At 42.9% G+C, this 20,101-nt stretch overlaps 1 protein-coding gene across 9 annotated transcripts in view; it reads right to left on the bottom strand.

Moving 5' to 3' along the window:
- LOC137376405 (girdin-like) overlaps window positions 1-20,101 on the bottom strand; it is a 413,979-nt gene that overhangs the window by 370,926 nt on the left and 22,952 nt on the right. For 8 of the 9 annotated variants that reach the window (XR_010976210.1, XR_010976209.1, XM_068044907.1 and 5 more), the window contains exon 3: window positions 15,020-15,128. The exons of the other annotated variant lie outside the window; for it this stretch is intronic. Coding sequence is in view for 6 of the 8 variants with exons in the window: in XM_068044907.1 (XP_067901008.1) it covers window positions 15,020-15,128 (109 nt within the window). In the remaining 2 variants the exon portion in view is untranslated. The remainder of the gene's footprint in view (window positions 1-15,019; window positions 15,129-20,101) is intronic. 9 annotated transcript variants of the gene reach the window in all.

Here is a 20,101-nt window from a genome sequence, read left to right as displayed (position 1 = left end):
CTCAGTCCAGGAGCAAACAGTCTTTCTTTTCAAACTCTCTGTGGCTAGTTCAAAAAAACCTGGAACAGCCAGTTAGTAATGTGACCAGCTAGTCCAACCAGTCCTGGTCCCTGTGGATTGCATCACCCCAGCAGGCCCTGGAATGCGCTTTCCTACCCCCTCACTGTCTGATCAACATCTACTGTGGGTTGAATATGTCAGGGATTGGTCTACACAAGTACCGTTTTAATATGCAAATGTTTTTTCCAGTCATGGCTGATCTGTTTAACAAATCATTTCCTCGCTCCAACAACTGCTAAAAATCAATGTTCATGATGAAATTGATGTGCCTCATTCTTGGCAGGTGGGGGCCTGCATGACAATATTAACTAATTCAAATAAAATCAAAGGAAATGCTTCCATCTACTGCAAAATTATACCATACAAACCAAAGTTCTTATTCCAGATCTAATGTTTTCTTCAGAGTACAGCAGGAAGCATAGTAAATAACACTATTACAGGAAACATTTCCTTATTGGCCTCCAATATCTGAAATTCCATTAGCCACATATCTGCCAGCAACCTATATATAGTCAGTAACCAACCGTTATCTGTTGAATTCTCATTTAATTACACAAGTTTATTTTTCAGTCAAAATAACTTCAAGGATTGTTTCAAAACTTGTCCCAGGATACGACAGTTAACGAAGCAGCTTTTTCCCAGTGGGCTAAAGTGAACTAATAATTTTCCCCTCCCTTATGAATTGGATTATGTTTGCAAAGTCAAGGCCTTGCTAAAATTGTTTACAGATGGCTATTTTCACTTTGCTTTTGATCGAAGTTTAGAATATATTGCACAGCACTTTGTCAACTCTGCCTATCTTTAGTTTAAATTTTTTTTTAAAGAAACAAACCAAGGATTGTTTCCTCCGAGGAAGCATATCCTAATTGCAAAAAACATTTCCTTGGTTTGTTAAAAAAAAGCTTTCAATTTTCACCATTTGACTGCATAGTCACTAAAATTAAAATCAGAGTAAGCCTCTTAAGGTCCTCTTCAAAAGAACTAGAATAGTGGAGCAATTCCCCTCCCCATCTATATAATTATTCATTTCATTGCTTATAAAATAGAATGGTTCCAAATATAGAACTGAAGATTAAAGTATTGTCTATCATTAGAAAGGGTTAACATAGAAAACCAGAGAGCACAGATTTAAGTTAATTGGCAGAAGACGCAATGGTGACACAAGGAAAAACTTTTCCACACAGCGAGTGATTAGAATCTGGAATGCAATCCCTGGAGAATATGGAGGAGACAGGTTCAATCGAGGCATTCAAGAAGGAGGAATGTGCAGAGTTACTGGGAGAAGGTAGGAGTGGCACTAGCTGAATTGCTCCTTCAGAGAGCCAGCCCAGATACAATAGGCCAAATGGCCTCCTTCTGTGATGGAACTGTTCTATGAAAAACATTGCGAACCTCCCAGTGCTAAACAGATCACAGCACATCACAGCCCCTACTGCTATCCTGTGCCAATTTAGGCAATACTATGCCTAATGGCCTTTTTAACCTACCTATCTGTTTTCAGGTTATAAGTCAGAGCTAGAACTAGATGTGTATGAATTCTCCAATCATAAGTTATTCTACACGAAAGAAAACCAATCTACTTAAGCCAACTAAAGAAAACACAGCCTCTACCTTCACCTACAATACAAAAATATCAGCACCATTATTTTGAGTATTCATTTATTGCACTGGAAATTTCACTAGAATATTTGCACATGTGCTGTAGCACAAGTTAACTGGACATACAATGGTTTAAATGGTACGAAGTCTAATAATAAAGTATTTATTTACAAACAGCAAATTGAAATACTGTATAGGAAGCACTAGACTATTTAATGTTTATGCAAACCCATTATCTCTATGCATGTGCCACAGACGTCTGTCAACTAGAAATCATGTGACAGTTTGCAAATGTGAACAAATGATACCCACCAAGCTTATTCTGAGATGGGGCCAAAACCAGCACAAAAGTTGTCTTTATGAACCTTCAACTGCAGCTGTCTTCTATTAAATAAGCCATGACAGTGAAACAAAGTCTTCAAGTCACAAAGTTGCTAAAGGTCCGACAAGACGATTCAAGACATTTAGCATTACAAACAGTCACAAGGGAAAATGTTGTGAACGGCTCAGTGGAAGCATTTGTACCAGAATCAGAAGGTTGTGGATTCAAAGCCCGAATTCGAGGGGGAGAGAGAGGGGTGGGGGGAAAGAGCAAAAAAAGTGCGCGGGCAGGAGGGCAAAGAGAGGGAGGGAAGGGGGGCAGAGGAATTGCTTTTGCTTACTCATGTTGGAGATGTTCTTTGCCCCCATACTTGTGCAGTGTGAAAAGTACTTAAAATTTATCAGTCCAAAATCTCCAAGATTTGCTGCATGCAGGCAAGGCAGTCACATCATCTGTGGAGTTGCAAATGGAGCTGAACACTGCAATCAGTGAATATCCCACTTCTGACATAATAATGAAGGGAAGGTCATTGATGAAGCAGCTGAAGATAGTTCGGCCTAAGACGCTGTCCTGAGGAATTCTTGCAGTGATGTCTTAGGGATGACATGATTGGCCTCTAACAACCAGAATCATTTTCCCTTGAACTAGATATGACTCCACCCACTGAAGTGTTTTCCACCTGATCTCCTTGGTATCACACTTGACCAAAGGCTGCCTTGATGTCAATAGCAGTCACACTCAGCTCAGCTCTGGAATTCAGTTTGTGCCCATGTTTGGACAGAGGCTGTAATGAGGTCTGGAGCAGAGTAGTCCTGGTGGTACCCAAACTGGGCACTGATAAGTGGGTTATTGTTGAGAAAGTGCTGCTGGCTTCCATCAATTTTCTGATGATTGGAATATGTTGATAGGGCAGTAATTGGCCAGGTTGGATTTACCCTGGTTTTTCTAGACAGGACATACCTGGGAAATTATTCCACATTGTTGAGTAGAAGCCAGTGTCGTAGCTGTACTAGAAGAGCTTAGCTCAGCGCCTGGCTAGTTCTGCAGCACAGGTCTTCAGCATAACTGTCAGGATATCGTCAGGGCCAGTAGTCTTCGCTGTGTTCAGGGCACATAGCCATTTCTTGATATCATGTGAAGTGAACTAACTGGATCTCAGAAGGAGACCAAGAAAGATTATCCACTTGGCACTTCTGTATGATGGCTGGGAACATTTCAGCCTTGTTTTTGCACTCACATGTTGGGCTCCTCCACCATTCATGACTGGATGTAGCAGGTCTTTACTAATATTCGTTGACAGAACATGGGCATTGCTGGCAAAACCAGCATTATTTTTCCATCCCCAACTGCCTTTGAGAAGATGTTGAGCCACCTTCTTGAATACAACAGAGTAGCTTGCTAGGCCATTTCAGAGGGCAATTAAGAGCCAACCACATCGTTGTGGGTTAGGAGTCACATAGACCTGGTAAGGACAGCAGATTTTCTTCCTGAAAGGACCTTAAGCGAACCAAATAGGCTCTTACAGCAATCCAGTAGTTTCATGGTCACCATTACTGATATCTGTTTATTCCAGATTTACCCAAGGAAATTTAAATTCCCTAGCTGCCACGGTGGAATTTGAACTCATGTCTCAGATCATTAGCCCAGCCCTCTGGTCCAGTAACATATCTGGAGTTTTGACTTGATCCATTGGTTGTGGAATTGCCCAGTTGTCTATAGCATTCTTCTTCCACTGTTTAGCATGCATGTAGTCCTGTGTTGCAGTTACATTAGGTTGCCACCTCTTTCAGGTGTATCTGGTACTGCTCATGACATGTTCTTCGACACTCCTTATTGAACCTGGGATTGCCATCTGGCTTGATGGTAATGGTAAAGATGAAGGAAAATGCCAGTTTACAAGATTACAGATTGTAGTGGTAAGGACACCTTTTCCCTTACTGAAGCCTCCCTGTCTATATCATGCCCACCTAAGCAACCACAGTAGTGGTGTGGCCCTCATCAGCAAATCATAGCTTGGATTATATTGCTACTTCTATGGCACCTTTTCCTTCTCGATCACCTCACCCGGTTCCATTCCTCTCCTGTTAAATCATCGTCCTTTATCACCCAAAGTTTCTCACTGAGACATCCTCGGATTTCCTCCCTCAGCATCTGCATCAAGCAACTTCCCATCCTCAGGTGATTTCATCCTCCATCTCACCTTGTCTTAGCTCCTGAGTTCATTGCTCTTCAGTCCTCTATTAATTTCTCCCTCTATATAAACTCTCCTAGACATATTTACGACCACCCACTTAACTTTGCCATCTTATGTGGCTTCTTGACTCCAATCATCTCAATCACAGAGAAGCCGACCTGTGATCACTTCCTTGTACCCTTAAGCACTCATGTCCCTTCCCCTTGCCATCTGCACCCACCCTGGAATAAACTCTCCCTCAAGTCAAACAGTACTTTCAAATTCCTAACTAGTTAGTCTTTGGCCCTTGACTCACCACAATACTTCTGCCATTACTGAACTGTTCAATCACACCGTCACCTTTGACGCCTTGTCCCCAAAAAAGCCTTACACTCGCCCACCCTAGTTGTTTACCCCCAAACGCCCCCTGCATCCCCCCCCACCCCCCCCCCCACCAGTATGGCAGTCATCTTCATTTCCTTAAGTCCAAGGGACTTGAATGGAATGACGGACAACTGGTTTAGTCATTCATTACCAAATCTGGTAATCTGGGATCCCAGCTGCCTTAGTCCTGAACTTGCATCTTTTTCTAGTTTCTCTCCTACCCTCACCAAGCTCATCTAGTCTATGAGATCCACCACCTGCGCTCTCGATACTATTCCCACTAAGCTGCTGACCACCTTAATTCCACTCCTGGCCCTGTGCTAACTGATATTGTAAACAGACCTCTCTTCTCTACTAATAGCTGCGCCCTTTCAGATATGCCATTATCACCCACTCTTCAAAAAAAAAGCCACGACTGACTCCCCTTCAACCTCCCTTTCCTAGCTAAAGTCTTGTAACTTGTTGTTGTCTCTGATTTGTGGTGCACTATCCCTCCTCATCCTTCTTTACCTGTCTGCAGCCTTTGACACAGTTAATCACACCATTCTCTTCCAAACACCTCTTTTCGGAAGCAGAGATAGTGCGAGCGAGTTATCAGCTGGGAAGGTCAGTTTCAGCTTAAAGTAAATTACCTTTTGTTTCAGCGGACCAGGGGACTGCTGGGTAAGTAAAAACCTATATATTTGGGCAGTGGCTGAACCCGAGACACTACACGTGTCGTGTCTCCCACCCGCCCTCCTCCTCTAACCAAAAAAAAGGACTCTGGTGTGTTGATAAGGTAAGCTTTTTTATTTCTTCTGTACCGTGTGATTGGTTAAAAATTTACTTTCTTTTTTTACTTTATCTATTAATTGGTTATTTGAAAAAGACCATAGCAGAGAAGTATCAGAAAGTATTTAACTCATAAATTTAGTTAATTACTTTATTACTTTATATAAGTAGAGATGGCTGGGCAGGTGATGTGCTGTAGCTGTATGATGTGGGAGCTGGCTGACCCCATTGTGAACGGCAGGGACCACATCTGCAGCAAGTGTTGGTTGCTGGAAGAACTCCGGCTCAGAGTTGATGATCTGGAATCTGAGCTTCAAACACTGCAGCACATCCGGGAGGGGGAAGAGTTACCTGGACGTTTTGTTTCAGGAGGCAGTCACACCTGGTAGATTAAGTAATTCAAATTCAGTTAGTGATCAGGGACAACAGGGTGTGATTGCAAGTGAGGCAGGTAGGGGGATCCTGAGTTCAGGAGTGGAGGAGCCTCAGCCTTTGACCTTATCCAACAGGTACGAGATACTTGCTCCGTGTGGATGAGGAAAAGGGCTGCGGGAAGGATGAGCCAACTGACCATGGCACCATGGTGCAGAAGGCCATTCAAGAGGGGGGAGCAAAAAGACAAGTGGTAGTTATAGGGGATTCTATAATTAGGGGGATAGATAGTATCCTTTGAAAGCCGGATCGGGAGTCCCGCATGATGTGTTGCCTGCCCGGTGCCAGGGTGCAGGACATCTCTGACTGGCTTGAAAAGATATTGGAGCGGGAGGGGGAGGATCCAGTTGTTGTGGTCCACGTTGGGACTAACAACATAGGCAAGGCTAGGATGGAGGACCTGTTTGGGGATTATAAAGCACTAGGAACGAAATTAAGGAACAGGTCCTCGAGGGTCATAATCTCCGGATTACTGCCCGAGCCACTTGCAAATTGGCTTAGGGACAAGAATATTAGGGAAGTAAACACGTGGCTAAGGGAGTGGTGTGGGAAAGAGGGGTTCCATTTCATGGGGCATTTCCATCAGTTTTAGAACCGGGGGGGGGGATCTGTACCGATGGGACGGTCTCCACCTGAACCGATCTGGAACCAGTGTTCTAGCAAAACGGATAAATAGGGTGGTCTCTAGGACTTTAAACTAGTGAGTCGGGGGGGAAGGGAAAACGACAGGGAGTATGATGGTAAATAAAAAAGGTAAGCAGCAGGTTAACATGTGTGCAGGAGGGTTTAAGTTCAAGGCAGACTATGAAAGAAGCAGAAAGGAAGGATAACTCAGGAGTTATTATTAGAGATGCTGGAAATCATGAGGGTAAGAAAGCTAGCATAAAGGCACTTTACCTGAATGCTCGTAGCATTCGTAACAAGGTTGATGAGTTAACGGCACAAATCATCGCGAATGAATATGATTTGGTAGCCATCACGGAGACATGGTTACAGGTTGGTCACGACTGGGAGTTAAATATCCAGGGGTACCAGACTATTCAGAAGGACAGACAGGAAGGTAAGGGAGGTGGTGTAGCTCTGATATTCAAGGACGACATCAGGGCGGTGCTGAGAGATGATATAGGTTCTATGGAGAATGAGGTTGAATCCATTTGGGTGGAAATTAGAAACTCGAAGAAGAAAAAGTCATTGATAGGCGTATTCTATAGGCCACCAAATAATATCACATTGGGGCGGGCAATAAACAAAGAAATAAATAATGCCTGTAAAAATGGTACGGCAATTATCATGGGGGATTTTAATCTACATGTAGATTGGTCGAACCAGCTCAGTCAGGGTAGCCTTGAGGAGGAGTTCGTCGAGTGTATCCGTGATAGTTTTCTTGAACAGTATGTAATGGAACCAACGAGGGAGCAAGCTATCCTAGATCTAGTCCTGTGTAATGAGACAGGAATAATTAATGACCTCATAGTTAAGGATCCTCTTGGAAGGAGTGATCACAGTATGGTTGAATTTAGAATACAGATGGAGAGTGTGAAGATTAAATCCAATACCAGGGTCCTGCGCTTGAACAAGGGGGACTACAATAGAATGAGGGAGGACTTGGCTAAAGTAGACTGGAAACACAGATTTTATGGTGGGACAGTTGACGAGCAGTGGAGGACTTTCAAAGCAATTTTTCAAAGTGCTCAGCAAAAGTATATTCCAGTGAAAAGGAAGGACTGGAAGAAAAGGGGTAATCTGCCATGGGTGTCTAAGGAAATAAGGGAGGCTATCAAATTGAAAGAGAAGGATTACAAAGTGGCCAAAAACAGCATGAAACTAGAAGATTGGGAAAACTTTAAAGGTCAACAGAAAGCCACAAAAAGAGCTATAAAGAAAAGTAAGATAGAACATGAGAAAAAACTAGCACAGAATATAAAGACAGATAGCAAAAGTTTCTATAAATATATAAAACGAAAAAGAGTGGCTAAAGTAAATGTTGGTCCTTTAGAGGATGAGAAGGGGAATTTAGTTATGGGATATGATGAAATGGCTGAGGCATTGAACAGGTATTTTGTATCGGTCTTCACAGTGGAGGACATTAATAACATGCCAGTAATTGACAAAGAGACGAACGTAGGTGAGAACCTGGAAACAATCATTATTACGGAAGAGGTAGTGTTGGGCAAGCTAATGGAGCTAAGGATTGATAAGTCTCCTGGCCCTGATGGAATGCATCCCAGGGTACTAAAAGAGATGGCGAGAGAAATAGCAGATGCACTGGCGGTAATTTTCCAAAATTCGCTGGACTCTGGGGTAGTCCCAGCAGATTGGAAAACAGCAGATGTGACACCACTGTTTAAAAAGGGAGGTAGACAAAAGATGGGGAATTATAGACCGGTTAGCTTAACCTCTGTAGTGGGGAAGATGCTTGAGTCTATCAAGGAAGAAATAGCAGGGCATCTCGATAGAAATTGTCCCGTTGGGCAGACGCAGCATGGGTTCATGAAGGGCAGGTCATGCTTGACAAATCTTTTGGAATTCTATGACGACATTACGAGCAAGGTGGACAATGGGGACCCAGTGGATGTGGTGTACCTAGATTTCCAAAAGGCCTTCGACAAGGTGCCGCACAAGAGGCTGCTGCATAAGATAAGGATGCATGGCGTTAGGGGTAAAGTATTAGCATGGATAGAGGATTGGTTGACTAACAGGAAGCAGAGAGTGGGGATAAATGAGTGCTATTCTGGTTGGCAGTCACTAGTGGTGTGCCTCAGGGATCGGTGTTGGGACCGCAATTATTTACAATTTATATAGATGATTTGGAGTTGGGGACCACGTGTAGGGTGTCAAAATTTGCAGATGACACTAAGATGAGTGACAGAGCAAAGTGTGCAGATGACTGTGAAACTTTGCAGAGGAACATAGATACATTGAGTGAGTGGGCAAAGGTCTGGCAGATGGAATACAATGTTAATAAATGTGAAGTCATTCATTTCGGTAGGTGTAACAGTCAAAAGGATTATTACTTGAATGGTAAAAAGTTGCAGCATGCTGCTATGCAGAGGGACCTGGGTGTCCTTGTGCATGAATCGCAGAAGGTTGGTCTGCAGGTACAGCAAGTAATTAGGAAGGCAAATGGAATGTTGTCCTTCATTGCTAAAGGGATTGAGTTTAAAAGCAGAGAGGTTATGTTGCAGCTGTATAAGGTACTGGTGAGGCCACACCTGGAGTAGTGTGCAGTTTTGGTCTCCTTACTTGAGAAAGGATGTACTGGCACTGGAGGGGGTGCAGAGGAGGTTCACTAGGTTGATTCCGGAGTTGAGGGGGTTGGTTTATGAGGAGAGACTGAGTAGATTGGGATTATATTCATTGGAATTCAGAAGAATGAGGGGGGATCTTATAGAAACATATAAAATTATGAAGGGAATAGATAAGATACAAGTAGAGAGGATGTTTCCACTGGCAGGTGAAGCTAGGACAAGAGGGCATAGCCTCAAGATTAGAGGGAGCAGATTTAGGACTGAATTAAGAAGGAACTTCTTCACCCAGAGAGTTGTTTATCTATGGAATTCCTTGCCCAGTGAAGTAGTTGACGCTTCTTCAGTAAACGTTTTTTAAGCTAAGGTAGATATCTTTTTGAACAATAAAGGAATTAAGGGATACGGTGAGAGCGCAGGTAAGTGGATCCGAGTCCACGAAAAGATCAGCCATGATCTTATTGAATGGCGGAGCAGGCTCGAGGGGCCAGACGGCCTACACCTGCTCCTAGTTCTTATGATCTTCCATTGTCCAGTTGAGTGGGGCTGCCCTTGCCTTATTCCATTCTTACCTATCCAGTCATAACCAGAGAATGTTCTTAAATGGTTTCTCTTCCTACTCTTGCACTGTTACTTCTGGAATTTCTCCAAAGAATCTATCCTTGGCCCCCTCCTAGTTCTCAAGTATATGAAGCCCCTTGACGACACTGAATACAGCATCAGGGTCCATGCGTACTCCAACACCCAGCTCTACCTCACTATCACCTCTCACCACTCCACTAGTGATGTCAGGCTCCTTGTCTGACATCCAGTACTGGATGAGAAAACATTTCCTCCGATTAAACACTAGGGTGACTGAAGCCATGGCCTTTGGCCCATATCATCAATTCCATACTCCTCCCTGGTCATGGTCTCAAGATGAACCACACTGTTTGCAACCTTGGTATCCTTTTTGACTCAAGAGTACATATCCTCTCCATCACTAAGGCTGCCTATACTGCCCATCTAAACCCCTGTCACAGCCTATCAACTGCTGAGACATTCATCCATGCACTTATCTCCAGCCTCAACTATTCCAATGTTCTCCTAGCTGTCCTCCCACCTTGCACCCTCCATAAATTGAAGCTTGGCAAAACCCTGCTGCCTGTATGTTAACTCACATAATTCACCTATTATCTTGTGCTCATTGACATTCATTGAATGCCTTGATTTGTAAATTCTGATGCTCGTGTTCAAATTCCTCTGTGGCTTCACCCCATCACCCCCACCTTCAAGGTCTGTAATCTCCTCCAGCCCTACAAACCACCAAGAGCTCTTTGTTCTTCCAATCCTGGCCTCTTGTGCATCCTTAACTTTCTATGTTCCATCACTGGCAGCCAGGCCTTCAGCTCTCTAGACTTGACACTCTGAAATTCCCTCCTAAACCTCTCCACTTCTATCTCCTCCCTTAAAAAAAAACTTAAATTCCATCTCTTTGGCTAAGTTTTTTTAGCCCCTAATGTTTCCTTCTTTGGATCGGTGTCAATTTGTTTTTTGAGAGATTATGTTCCTGCAAAGCACCGTGGGATGTTTTATTAAGTTATAGGTTCTATGTAAACATAAGCAGTCGTACACAATTCTGCCACCGATGCCCAATTTTGAGCTGCCAGATCCATTCTTAATCTATCCCAATCAGCATGGTGCAGTGCTATATGATATGGTAGAGGGCATTCTCAGCATGAAGATGGGACTTGGTCTCCATGACGATATATTGTGTTCACTCCTACCAATTCTGTTATGGACTGACAAATCTACTATAGGTAAATTGGGGAGAATAAGATCAAGTTTGCTTATTGTTGGATACCTGACAACCCACTGCAAGCCCACTCTGGCAGCTATGTCCTTCAGAACTCAGGCAGCTTGTTCAGTTGTGGTACTTTCAATACATTCTTGGTGATGGATATTGACGCCCCCCATCTTCAAGTACATTCTGTGACCCTGCTACCTTCAAGTTGTTCCTCCAAGTGGGGTTCAACACATCTTAATACTGATTCATCAGCTGAAGGATGATAGGTGATAATCAGGAGGTTTGAATCTTGAGATCTGGAATCAACTTCAGAATTTCCAGGCTACTCCACCCAACTGTATACCCACCCTTGCTGGGTCTGTCCAGCTGGTGGGAGAGGACACAGCCAGGGATGTTAATGATGGAGGAGTCCAGGGTGTTGAAACCAGGTGAGTTTTTAAACCTTGGCAAGCCTAGTGCATAGTGTGGTCTGAGAACAGAAATTATTTCCATATGACCTTAATACTACTGTGTCTTAAGAGTTTTCTAATTAAGTTTGGTGAAAATTACCCATCAAGAACAGAATACCACCAATTTCTTCTCGGAGATAAATTAACTGCCAAGCATTAAAGTAAATAAGCTACTGACACTGTGCCAGTGAACAAATGCCAAAGGCTCCTTCCACAGACACAAAACCAGAAATCTAGAAAACTAAATACAAGGTAAACAAAAATTTTTGTAAAATGCTGAGCTTTTTCCAGAAAATATATGGTAATCTGTTGCAACACCACATCGAAAGAGCCCCAGATATTTAAGAACAGAATAACTTTTAAGTAACATGCTTTCTTAATGTAGCAACCAAAATTTTAACACAGATCAACAGTTTTATGAGGCCCCAAATCTATCCCCCTCCCCAGCTATTGACTCAGATTGAACATATCGGTGCACACAAGGTGCTGTATTCGTAACAGATACTGGAAATTTTCTTGGGACTTCTTTTGTTCCACTGCTGCAATTTCGGTGGCAACACAGCTTGCAGTTGCAGAGCATCAAGACGTCACGTGGAGGGGGAATGGAGGGGAGATATCAACACAAAGCAGGAATTAGGAGAGGAGTTAGAGGAGACAAACAAAGATGGAGGTCCAAGAAGTAGGCTTAGAGGCTTGTGAAGGTTAAAAGACACATCAGGGCCAACAGGTTTAGCAAGATAATTTAACAGCAGCAGCATAATGTCATAGTTGCAGTGAAGCAGAGTGACACCATAGAAAAACTACAGCACAGAAGGAGGCCATTCAGCCCATCGTGTCTGTGCCGGCTTAAAAAACTAGCCACCCCATCTAATCCCACCTTCCAGCACCTGGTCTATAACCTCACAGGTTAGAGCACTTCAGGTGCATGTCAAGGTACCTTTTAAATTAGTTGAGGGTTTCTGCCTCCACCACCATTCCTGGCAGTGAATTCCAGACACCCACCACCTTCTGGGTGTAAAAAATGTTCATGCCCACTCTAATCCTTCTACCAATCGCCTTAAATCTGTGCCCCCGGTAACTGACTTCTCCGCTAGGGGAAACAGGTCCTTCCTGTCTACTTCATCTAGGTCCCTCATAATTTTGTACACCTCAGTTAAGTCACCCCTCAGCCTCCTCTGCTCTAAGGAAAACAACCCTAACCTATCCAATCTTTCCTCATAGCTTCAAACTTTCATGCCCTGGCAACATTCTTGTAAATCTTCTCTGTACTCTCTCCGAACAATTATGCCCTACCTGTAATGTGGTGACCAGAACTGTACCCAATACTCCAGGGCCGAACCAGCATTTTATACAGTTCCAGCATTACATCCCTTCTTCTGTACTCTACACCTCAGCCAATAAAGGAAAGCATTCCATATGCCTTCTTCACCACTCTATCTACCTGTCCTGCCACCTTCAGGGACCTGTGGACATGCACTCCAAGGTCTCTCACTTCTTCTACCTCTCTCAATATCCTCCCATTTATTGTGTAGTCCCTCGCTTTGTTTGCCTTCCCCAAATGCATTACCTCACACTTCTCCAGATTGAATTCCATTCAGCACTTTTCCGCCCACTCAACCAAACCATTGATATCATTCTGGAATCTACTGCTCTTCACTATCAACTACATGGCCAATTTTTGTGTCATCAGCGGATTTTCCAATCATGCCTCCCATATTTAATTCCAAATCATTAATATATACCACAAACAGCAAGGGATCCAACACTGAGCCCTGTGGAATGCCACTGGAAACCGCTTTCCATTCGCAAGAACATCCATCGACTACTACTCTTGGGTTTCCTATCCCTGAGCCAATTTTGGATCCAACCTGCCACATTCCCCTGGATCCCATGGGCTTTCATTTTACTGACCAGTCTGCCATGCGAGACCCTGTCAAATGCCTTACTAAAATATACGTAGACCACATCCACTGCACTACCTTCATCAATCCTTCTCGTTACTAACTTGATTTGAGTTTTTTGAGGAAGACATGACCTTCCCTTAACAAATCCATGCTGACTATCCCCGATTAATCCGCGCCTTTCTAAGTAAGTGGCAGTTTATCCTGTCCCTCAGAATTGATTCTAATAATTTATCCATCATCGAGGTCAGACTGACCAGCTTATAATTAATTATCTGACCTATCCCTTGCACCCTTTTTAAACAATAATGTTCACAGACCTGCAATCCTCTGGCACCTCGCCCATATCCAGTGAGCATCTGAAGATGGTCCTCAGCGCATCAGCTACTTCCTCCCTGGCTTCCTCTAACAACCTGGGATGTAATGCATCCGGCCCTGACTATTTACCCACTTTCAAGGATTTCAGACCCTCTAGCATTTCCTCTCTTATTATGCTTACTGTATCTACTATTTCACACTCCTCCTCTTTAACTACAATGCATCAACCCTCTCCTTTATGAAGGCAGAGATAAAGTACTCATTAAGAACCCTGCCCACATCTTCTGCATCCACGCATAAATTCCCTTGTACATCTCTGATAGACCCTACCCTTTCCTTAGTTATCCGCTTGCTCTTAATGTATTGATAAAGCATCTTTTGAGTTTTCCTTGATTTCACCTGCCAATAATTTTTCGTGTCCTCTCTTTGCTTTTCTAATTTCCTTTTTAACTTCACCCCTGCACTTTCTATACTCCTCTAGGTGTATTAAGTTTTTTTGTGATCGTTATCAGCTTTCTTTTTCTGCTTTGACTTACTCTGTAAGCTTCTAGATAACCAGGGGGCTCTAGATTTGGCCATACCACCCATTCAATAGAACAAATGAAGAAAAGCAAAGGGTGGGATGCAGGATTGGAAAAAGTTGCAGAATTAGTGTGAAGCAAAGCCATGGAGTGATTTGTAAATGAAGACAAGGATTTGAAGACCAATTTGCTTGGCGATGCGAGTAGAGGTAGTCATGATTATCGGGGTTGTTATGTAAGCAGAACTTGGTACATTATGGGAAGGGACACAGTGGGATTTTGGATCCTCTTGAGTTTCTGGAGTTCAGGAGGCCAGCGGAGAAGTTCAGTCTGAAGCTTTTACCCGTGGCGGACTGCACTAGGATTGGAGGCAGGCAATACTAAAAGAAAAAAGGAGTTGATTTTTGTGATGGATCAATTGTGGGGCTTGAAACTCAGTTTAACATCAAGATTGTACACCATTGGATTCAAGCAAATAGCTAGCAAGGGAGATGGAATGCGCAGCTTACGGCAACATTTTTTTGTTGCAAAACAAGGAAAAAGCCCAGGTATTGCCACTGCAGAGCTGGAGGTGGTTTTGGAGGGAGGCCTATTTTTCCATTGGAACAGAGAAGGCTAAAGGATGGACCAGAGAGAAATATGAAAACTTTTGAGAGGACAAATGAAAGATTGTTACATTGGTTGACATATCTGTAACAAGAGGCACAAACTCAGGATCATTAGAACTAGTGGAGAAATTGGAAGAATCCACTCCCTCAACACAAATGGAAACAGTGAAATTGGTCTGGAAGCAGTAGCACAAAACAGGCAATAGCAAATCAGCAGGCTGCTTTACATGCACCGATTTTCTTTTTCCAGGTTTACTGCAAGTAGTGATTGAAGCAGAGATGATTGAACTCAAACAATTATTTTTTCAAAGAACTGAATATTGTGTTTGTAAAGTTTCAGATATATCCCATCCATACATTATTGCTGAAATGCAAAAACAGGTGCAATACAAGGAGTCCCAAAGATTAATATACTTTTAGATAGAAGCAAAGGATTTGCTCATCGTTTACCTGATAATACAATTTAATTTGATGCACCAAGCTGGATAAATTTTGAACTCGGAGTGACATATCATTGTTTACTTTCTTGTTCAGCCTTTGATTTACTAATTTAGGGTTGCTGAAAAACAAACAGCAGGAAAATTAAAGTTAAATACTTTGTTTAGAAGATAAAAAGCACAAGTAAATGTACAGCTTAGAGTCTCATGAATACTTGTTTATGAACATCAAATTAGACAGTTAAAATGCATTAAAAAATGCAGAGGGAGAATTTGTGTTATCAGTCACTCTCCCATTACATTATGTGTGGTGAACTGGTTACACAGTACAAGGGGAAGGTGCTGCGCTGGTGCAGGGTTGAATATGGCTGCTGAAAGTATTTCGAAAGAAACTTGTGAAAGTCGTGCTCAGTGAAGTGTGTTTCTAACTGACTCAAATGTTCCAGAAACCAATATAACAGTCAGGAGCAGAACCAAAAATGATCCAGGAAACAAACTGAATTTTTTTTTCACATGAGCTAGAATGGCACTTCACTGGACACCAAGGCCATGCACACATGTGAAGTCTAAAAAGGTAATATTTGTTACTGGGGGTGGCTTCTATTTTCCTACAAGAAAACTGTGCTTGGCCTTCCAGCCAAAATAGGTTTTGATTTTTTTTTTACTCAAAAGCAGAGGCAGCTTGCGTGCTTAAAAACAACTTATTCAGCCACATAGATAATTTTAATGGAGACCAAGCTAAAAGTTCCAGACAGCACATCAGAAACTAATGGCAAAATATTGACAAAAATATGCATTGCATCTAGCAGACATTTCCCATTTCCTTCCTGTAACATCACATTATTATACTTCGTGGATAGGTTTTAATAGGAGCAAATTAGAACTGAAGTAGGAAGCATATGAGTTAAAAGCACAGAAAGCAGTTAGAAGATGACCAATACAAAACCTAAGACCTAAAAATCAATCCTGAAGTAACACTCATAAGAGAATCCAATTAGTCAAAATGCTTTTGGAAAAAACTGAAATTTTTAAAGTTCAATGTTTTAAAGAAAGTAAAACATGAAGTAATTACTAATTTAACTACTTAATGGAAAGGAAAGCAGGTGGGATGCACAATGGGCAGTCAATCTGACACTGCCCGTTTTATGTGTCTGCCAAAGTTGAAATTTCCACCCTTTCAAAATGTTTGAGCAACCAGATTCCAGATTATGCCAGCTGAAAATCAAAGGGGGGGGGGGGGGGGGGGGGGGTAAGAGAAAGAGGAGAAAGCAAGAATAAAAATATAACTAACATTCTGTAACGATTTACTATATGTAGTATTATGGACAAATGGTAAGTGGTGTGGAGTAGCTTCAACTTTTCACCTCCCAACTGACCACAGATAGCGTTATTAAAAATGGTGTGTTAGGATCAACTAAATGGGGACTAACAAAACACTCAAACGACACTCATAGGTTTAAAAAAAAGTTACATTTTTATTTAAAACAGCAAAACCCAAATTGTTCGCAACTTTCACCCACTCGTAGTCACACACACATGCACACATAAAGACAGACAGCTGTAGATTGAAAGAAGGGAAAAGGGTAAGATGCAATTAAAATTCCAAATAATCTACGAGTTCATGGTTCACAGAAACCTGTTGAATCTTCTCGGGAGCAAAGTCTTTTCAAAAGGTGCAGACCTGTATGTTTGCTGAGGTGTTGCAGACCTCTAGTGGTTAAAACGTCAGTCCAGAGGCGGTGGTCACCTTTTAAGTTCTCTGCTGCAGCAAGTTGAAGTATAGTATCAGCAGCAGGGATTCTTCCTTAGCTGGACCAACCTCACAGCCTTTGGCTGCAACTGGCTTTCTGTGGTCTATTCGTGATCTCCTCTTTCGCTCTAGAGGGCTATATTAAGGTTAAAATCTGTCACATTTAAGTCTCTGTCAAGTGACACAGGGCCCTTTCCCTTGGTGTAACCACACAATGTCCCAGGATATGGAAACCATTGCTGTCTGGGTGGGGACCATCCTGCTACAATGGTGCTACTTCACACCTATTCATCTTGGAGACATTCTGTCTACAGAACCTTTGTTAGTTCATTTCTGTAAACACGAGTCATCAAAACGTAATGGGCTCCTTTCAATTTCAGTGGATTCTCCCCAGAGCTAATTCAGACACATATAATGAGTTTTGCCTTTGCAGGTACAGGAGGGTGACCTCTACTCCATTTTGTCTGTGGTACAAATGTGCCCATTTCTTGTGGTTCAGTTTAACAGTTGACTTTTTATTTAATCATTTCTCCAGTTCATAGTTTATTTCATCACGGCTTCTTCCATGCATGAGATGAGGAATGAAACTCCAGTTTCAGCTTTTCTCTTTCCAGAGAAGTTTAGCAACATTGTTCATGCTGTTAAATACCAGGCATAAACTTCTGCAGCAGTCTAACTGGCAATTAATGTGCAAATGCAGCAATTTCTTGAGACTCTCAGACAAATTGTGGGCAAGCTGCCATTCTCACAAGGCTAACAATGGAGTGGTTTAAATTATGCAGCACCTTGTGGTGATTCATGGGGTATCTCTTCCTTGCCACAAGTTTCCCGATAATCCGATTAATGTGCCCACTGTTATTAGTGTGCAGACACTGTTATTTTGGCTCAGAATTCTGGCTCATATATATCCCATTATGTTACTCAGATTACATACTGTTTTATAAGGACAGTGTACTATTCTGCTGCTAAAGCTGTACCCCTTGAAATCCAAACTTCTAGTTAAACTAACAGAGACTTGGGTTAAATCAAAGTTCAATTGCTTGGAGTGGGAACTATATTGGTGTGCTCAGTCAAGTCCGAACCAGCATGAAATGTCCGACATTTTTTTTTAATGCATAATTGTAGACTAAGTTTAAAAATAACTTTAGCAGACGTTATGACACTTCGCTTCATATTTTCTATTGGTGAAAACCTGTCTTTGCGTTTCAAATGACTGATGTTTGCTTTTCAAAAAAAAAATTTTTCAAAGATATTTTCTATTTGCACGGGAGTCAAATCAACTGCAAGAAATTTGTCCTGAACGTATTTCCCTACAGTGAGACAAAGCTAAAAGAAAATGCAAGCAAACATACCATTAACTTTATCCATAATAATCAAAAGTCTTACATCGGCACATATATTTTGTCTGTGACTCTCAATTTTTTCCATTATAAATGTGAACATATGAATTTATAATGCTAACATCCACGTGAACTAAAAGAAAAGCAAAATACTGCAGATGCTGGAAATCTGAAATAAAAACAAGAAATGCTAGAACCACTCAGCAGGTCTGGCAGCATCTGTGGAAAGAGAAGCAGAGTTAACGTTTTGGGTCAGCGACCCTTCTTCGGAACTGACAAATATTAGAAATGTCACAGGTTATAAGCAAGTGAGGTGGGGGTGGGGCAAGAGATAACAAAGGAGAAGGTGTAGATTGGACAAGGCCACATAGCTGACCAAAAGGTCATGGAGCAAAGGCAAACAATATGTTAATGGTGTGTTGAAAGATAAAGCATTAGTACAGATAAGGTGTTAATGGACTGAATATTGAACAGCAGCAAGCGCAAACATGAAAAAAAGTGGGTAAGCAAACTGAACAAACGAAGATGAAATGAAATAAATGCAAAAAAAAGATTGTAAAAAATGTAAAAAAGAATGTCGAAAAAAGGAAGAAAAAATAACTAAAAATGAAAGTAAAATGGTGGGCTGTCATGCTCTGAAATTATTGAACTCAATGTTCAGTCCGGCAGGCTGTAGTGTGCCTAATCGGTAGATGAGATGCTGTTCCTCGAGCTTGCGTTGATGTTCACTGGAACACTGCAGCAAGCCCAGGACAGAGATGTGAGCATGAGAGCAGGGGGGGGGGGGGGGGGGGGGGGGGGGAAGTGTTGAAATGGCAAGCAACCGGAAGCTCAGGGTCCTGCTTGCGGACTGAGCGGAGGTGTTCCGCAAAGCGGTCACCCAGTCTGCGCTTGGTCTCCCCAATGTGGAGGAGACCACACTGTGAGCAGCGAATACAGTATACCACATTGAAAGAAGTACAAGTAAATCGCTGCTTCACCTGAAAGGAGTGTTTGGGGCCTGGGATAGTGAGGAGAGAGGAGGTAAATGGGCAGGTATTACACCTCCTGCGATTGCAGGGGAAGGTGCCATGGATCAGGGACGAGGTGGTGGGGGTAATGGAGGAGTGGACCAGGATGTCGCGGAGGGAACGATCCCTTCGGAATGCTGACAGGGGAAGGGAGGGGAAGTTGCGTTTGGTAGTGGCATCACGCTGGAGGTGGCGGAAATGGCGGAGGATGATCCTTTGGATATGGAGGCTGATGGGTGGAAAGTAAGGACAAGGAGAACCCTGTCACGGTTCTGGGAGGGAGGGGAAGGAGGGAGGGGAAGGGTTGAGGGCAGAGGTGTGGGAAATGGGCCGGACACGGTTGAGCGCCCTGTCAACAACAGTGGGGGGGGGGGGGAGAAAATCCTCGGTTGAGGAAAAAGGAGGTCATATCAGAAGCACTGTCATGGAAGGTAGCATCATCAGAGAAGATGAGTCGGAGACAGAGAAACTGGGAGAATGGAATGGAGTCCTTACAGAAGGTAGGGTGTGAAGTGTAGTCGAGGTAGCTGTGGGAGTCGGTGGGCATATAATGGATATTAGTAGACAACCTATCCCCAGAGATGGAGACAGAGAAGTCGAGGAAGGGAAGGGAAGTGTCAGAGATGGACCATGTAAAAGGTGAGAGAAGGGTGGAAATTGGAAGCAAAGTTGATAAAGTTTTCCAATTCGGGCGGGAGCAGGAAACGGCACCGATACAGTCATCAATGTACCGGAAAAAGAGTTGGGGGAGGGGGCCTGAGTAGGACTGGAATAAAGAATGCTCGACATATCCCACAAAAAGACAGGCATAACTAGGACCCATGCGGGTACCCATAGCGACACCTTTTACTTGAAGGAAGTGCGTGGAGTTGAAGGAGAAGTTGTTCAATGTGAGAACAAGTTCAGCCAGGCGGAGGAGGGTGGTGGCGGATGGGGACTGGTTGGGCCTCTGTTCCAGGAAGATGCGGACAGCCCTCAAACCATCCTGGTGGTGG

This window comes from Heterodontus francisci, chromosome 13, assembly GCF_036365525.1.
Source record: "Heterodontus francisci isolate sHetFra1 chromosome 13, sHetFra1.hap1, whole genome shotgun sequence".
Classification (NCBI taxonomy): domain Eukaryota; kingdom Metazoa; phylum Chordata; class Chondrichthyes; order Heterodontiformes; family Heterodontidae; genus Heterodontus; species Heterodontus francisci.
The sequence above is the reverse complement of the archived record's forward strand: the minus strand, read 5'-3'. Positions and strand labels throughout refer to the sequence as shown.